The sequence below is a fragment of the Cariama cristata genome, unplaced genomic scaffold (genome assembly GCF_000690535.1).
Source record: "Cariama cristata isolate BGI_N322 unplaced genomic scaffold, ASM69053v1 scaffold37497, whole genome shotgun sequence".
Lineage (NCBI taxonomy): Eukaryota > Metazoa > Chordata > Aves > Cariamiformes > Cariamidae > Cariama > Cariama cristata.
This window is the reverse complement of record NW_009627858.1, coordinates 4,873-7,005: the sequence shown is the minus strand read 5'-3', so window position 1 is coordinate 7,005 and position 2,133 is coordinate 4,873. Positions and strand designations below refer to the sequence as shown.

General features: G+C 61.9%; 1 protein-coding gene across 1 annotated transcript in view; it reads left to right on the top strand.

The window, feature by feature from the left end:
- The window catches only part of VPS51 (vacuolar protein sorting 51 homolog (S. cerevisiae)), a gene marked incomplete at its 5' end in the record, with an annotated part of 3,131 nt that extends 1,147 nt beyond the window's left edge, over positions 1 to 1,984 (top strand). The window contains 6 exon segments of the mRNA XM_009704571.1: positions 2 to 94; positions 492 to 531; positions 534 to 600; positions 1,023 to 1,110; positions 1,735 to 1,910; positions 1,912 to 1,984. Coding sequence (XP_009702873.1) covers positions 2 to 94; positions 492 to 531; positions 534 to 600; positions 1,023 to 1,110; positions 1,735 to 1,910; positions 1,912 to 1,984 — 537 coding nt within the window.
- Positions 1,985 to 2,133: the final 149 nt, after the last annotated feature.

Sequence of the window (2,133 nt, the reverse complement as noted above, 5' to 3'; positions counted from 1 at the left end):
GGAGACACGAGACTGGTTGGGCACCGTTGAGCCCCGCAACGTTCGGGCCGTCATGAAGCGCGTGGTTGAGGACATCACCGCCATCGATGTCCAGGTTGGGGCAACACCAGGAACCCAGAGGGGCCGGGAGGGAGGGGGCCCAGATGTCCCAGAGGGACCCTGGAGCGGCCATGAGGTCCCCATAAGATCCTTGAGGACTTCATGGAGGGCTTCTGCAGGGGTCCCTGAAGTCCCCTGGCGCTTCCCAGCTGTCTCGAAGGGTTCCTGGGAGAGTTGGGAGTCCCAGAGGGTCCTGGGGTGTGAGGGGGCTGAAGGGTCAAGAGGGGATGCCCAAGGTCCCCATATGGTCCTTGAGGATCTTTGGGGGTGCCAGAAGGGTTTGGAAGGGTCACAGAGGATTTGAAGGATCCTGAGTGGTTTTGGGGAGAGATCCAAGAGGATATTTTGAGTGGATTCTGGGATACCAGCACTGAGAGGGTTTGGTGCCGCAGGTGGGGCAGCTCTTCGAGGAGGGCGTGCGGCGGGCACAGAGCAGCGTGCCTTCTCCGTCTACAGCAGCTCACGGGCACCCGGGCGCTACGCCCCCAGCTACACCCCCAGGTCAGCCCTGTCACCCAGGCCACCTCTTGGCCACCCCCTGGGCCTTCCCTGGTCACCCCCAGGGCCGCCCTGTCACCCCTGCAGTAACTGCCAGATCTTCCCCGTGATCCTCTTCATGTCCCCAAACTGTCACGCTCTCCCCTGAGGATCCCCGTGTGCCTTGCATCCCACGATTGTCTTGTCTCTCTGTGACCATTCCCACGTTCCCTGCTTGTCCTCACATCCACCACCCATCCTCGTGTTCCCCTGTCTTTGTGTCCCCAAACAGCCCCGACATCTCCTGACCATCCCCACATCCTCTGGCCATCTCTGTGTCCCTGTGTCTCCTGGCAGTCCCTGTGTCCCTGTCCCTACATCCCTGGGCTTTCTCAAATACTTGCCTGTCCCCGTGTCCCTGACTGTCCTGGTATCACCATCCCCAGTGCCCCCATGGACACCCACCTGCTCAGCAACATCCAGAAGCTCTTCTCCGAACGCATTGACATCTTCAGCCCTGTCGAGTTCAACAAGGTGAGGCCGCGGGGACATCCCTCTGTCCCCCAGGGCCCCCCCGGTCCCTGTGTCACCACAGTCCCTAAGCTGCCCACCTTCTTGGCTCTTGCATGTCCTGGGTGTCCCCAGGATGCAGGTGTTGGAGCTCAGGGGCTCCCCATGAGCTGACCAGGACAAGGGTGTTTGCACTGTCCCCTGATGCTCCCCTGTCCTATGTGTCAGGACTTGGGGGGTCCCTGCGGCTGACGAGCAGGGCGAGGGTGTTCTTGTGTCCCTGTGCTGACCTGGCTCAGGGCCTTCCTGTGCTCCCAGCAGCCAGGCCAAGGGTATCCCCATCCCCGTGTGCCATGTGTCCAGGCTTGGGAGTGGTAGCCAGGACAAGGGTGTCCCTCGTGTCACCCATGTGCCCATGCTGATGGGACTTGGGGCCTCCCTGCACTTGAAGAATCCAGGCCAAAGGAGCCCCCGTTCCCCTGTGCCACATGTCCCCAGTGTCCCCACATCCCGTGTGTCAGGACTCGGGGGATCCCTGGGGACTGGTGACCAGGATGAGAGTATCGTAAGAGCTGATGGCCTGGAGGGGGATGTCCCCAGTGTCCCCGCATCCCTGTGCCACATGTCCCTGCTGTCCCCACATCCCAGGTGTCAGTGCTGACTGGGATCATCAAGATCAGCCTAAAGACGCTGCTGGAGTGCGTGCGGCTGCGGACATTGGGGCGCTTCGGGCTGCAGCAGGTGCAGGTGGACGGCCATTACCTGCAGCTCTACCTCTGGCGCTTCGCCGCCCACGAGCGGGGGGTTTTTTTATGTGCCGACCGTCGCTGCCCACCGCTGCCTCGACCCCGTCCCCATGGAGCACAGTGTCGTCGAGCTCATCTGTGAGCGCGGGTAGGACGTGGGGACACACGGGGACTTGGGTTGATGTACAGGGCATGGCATCGCATAGTGTGAGGACATAGGGATGTGGGACATCTGTGTCACCATGGGGCACAGCCGAGTGGGGACACCTCTGGGAGGGGGACGTGTCTTAGGTCCTGTTAC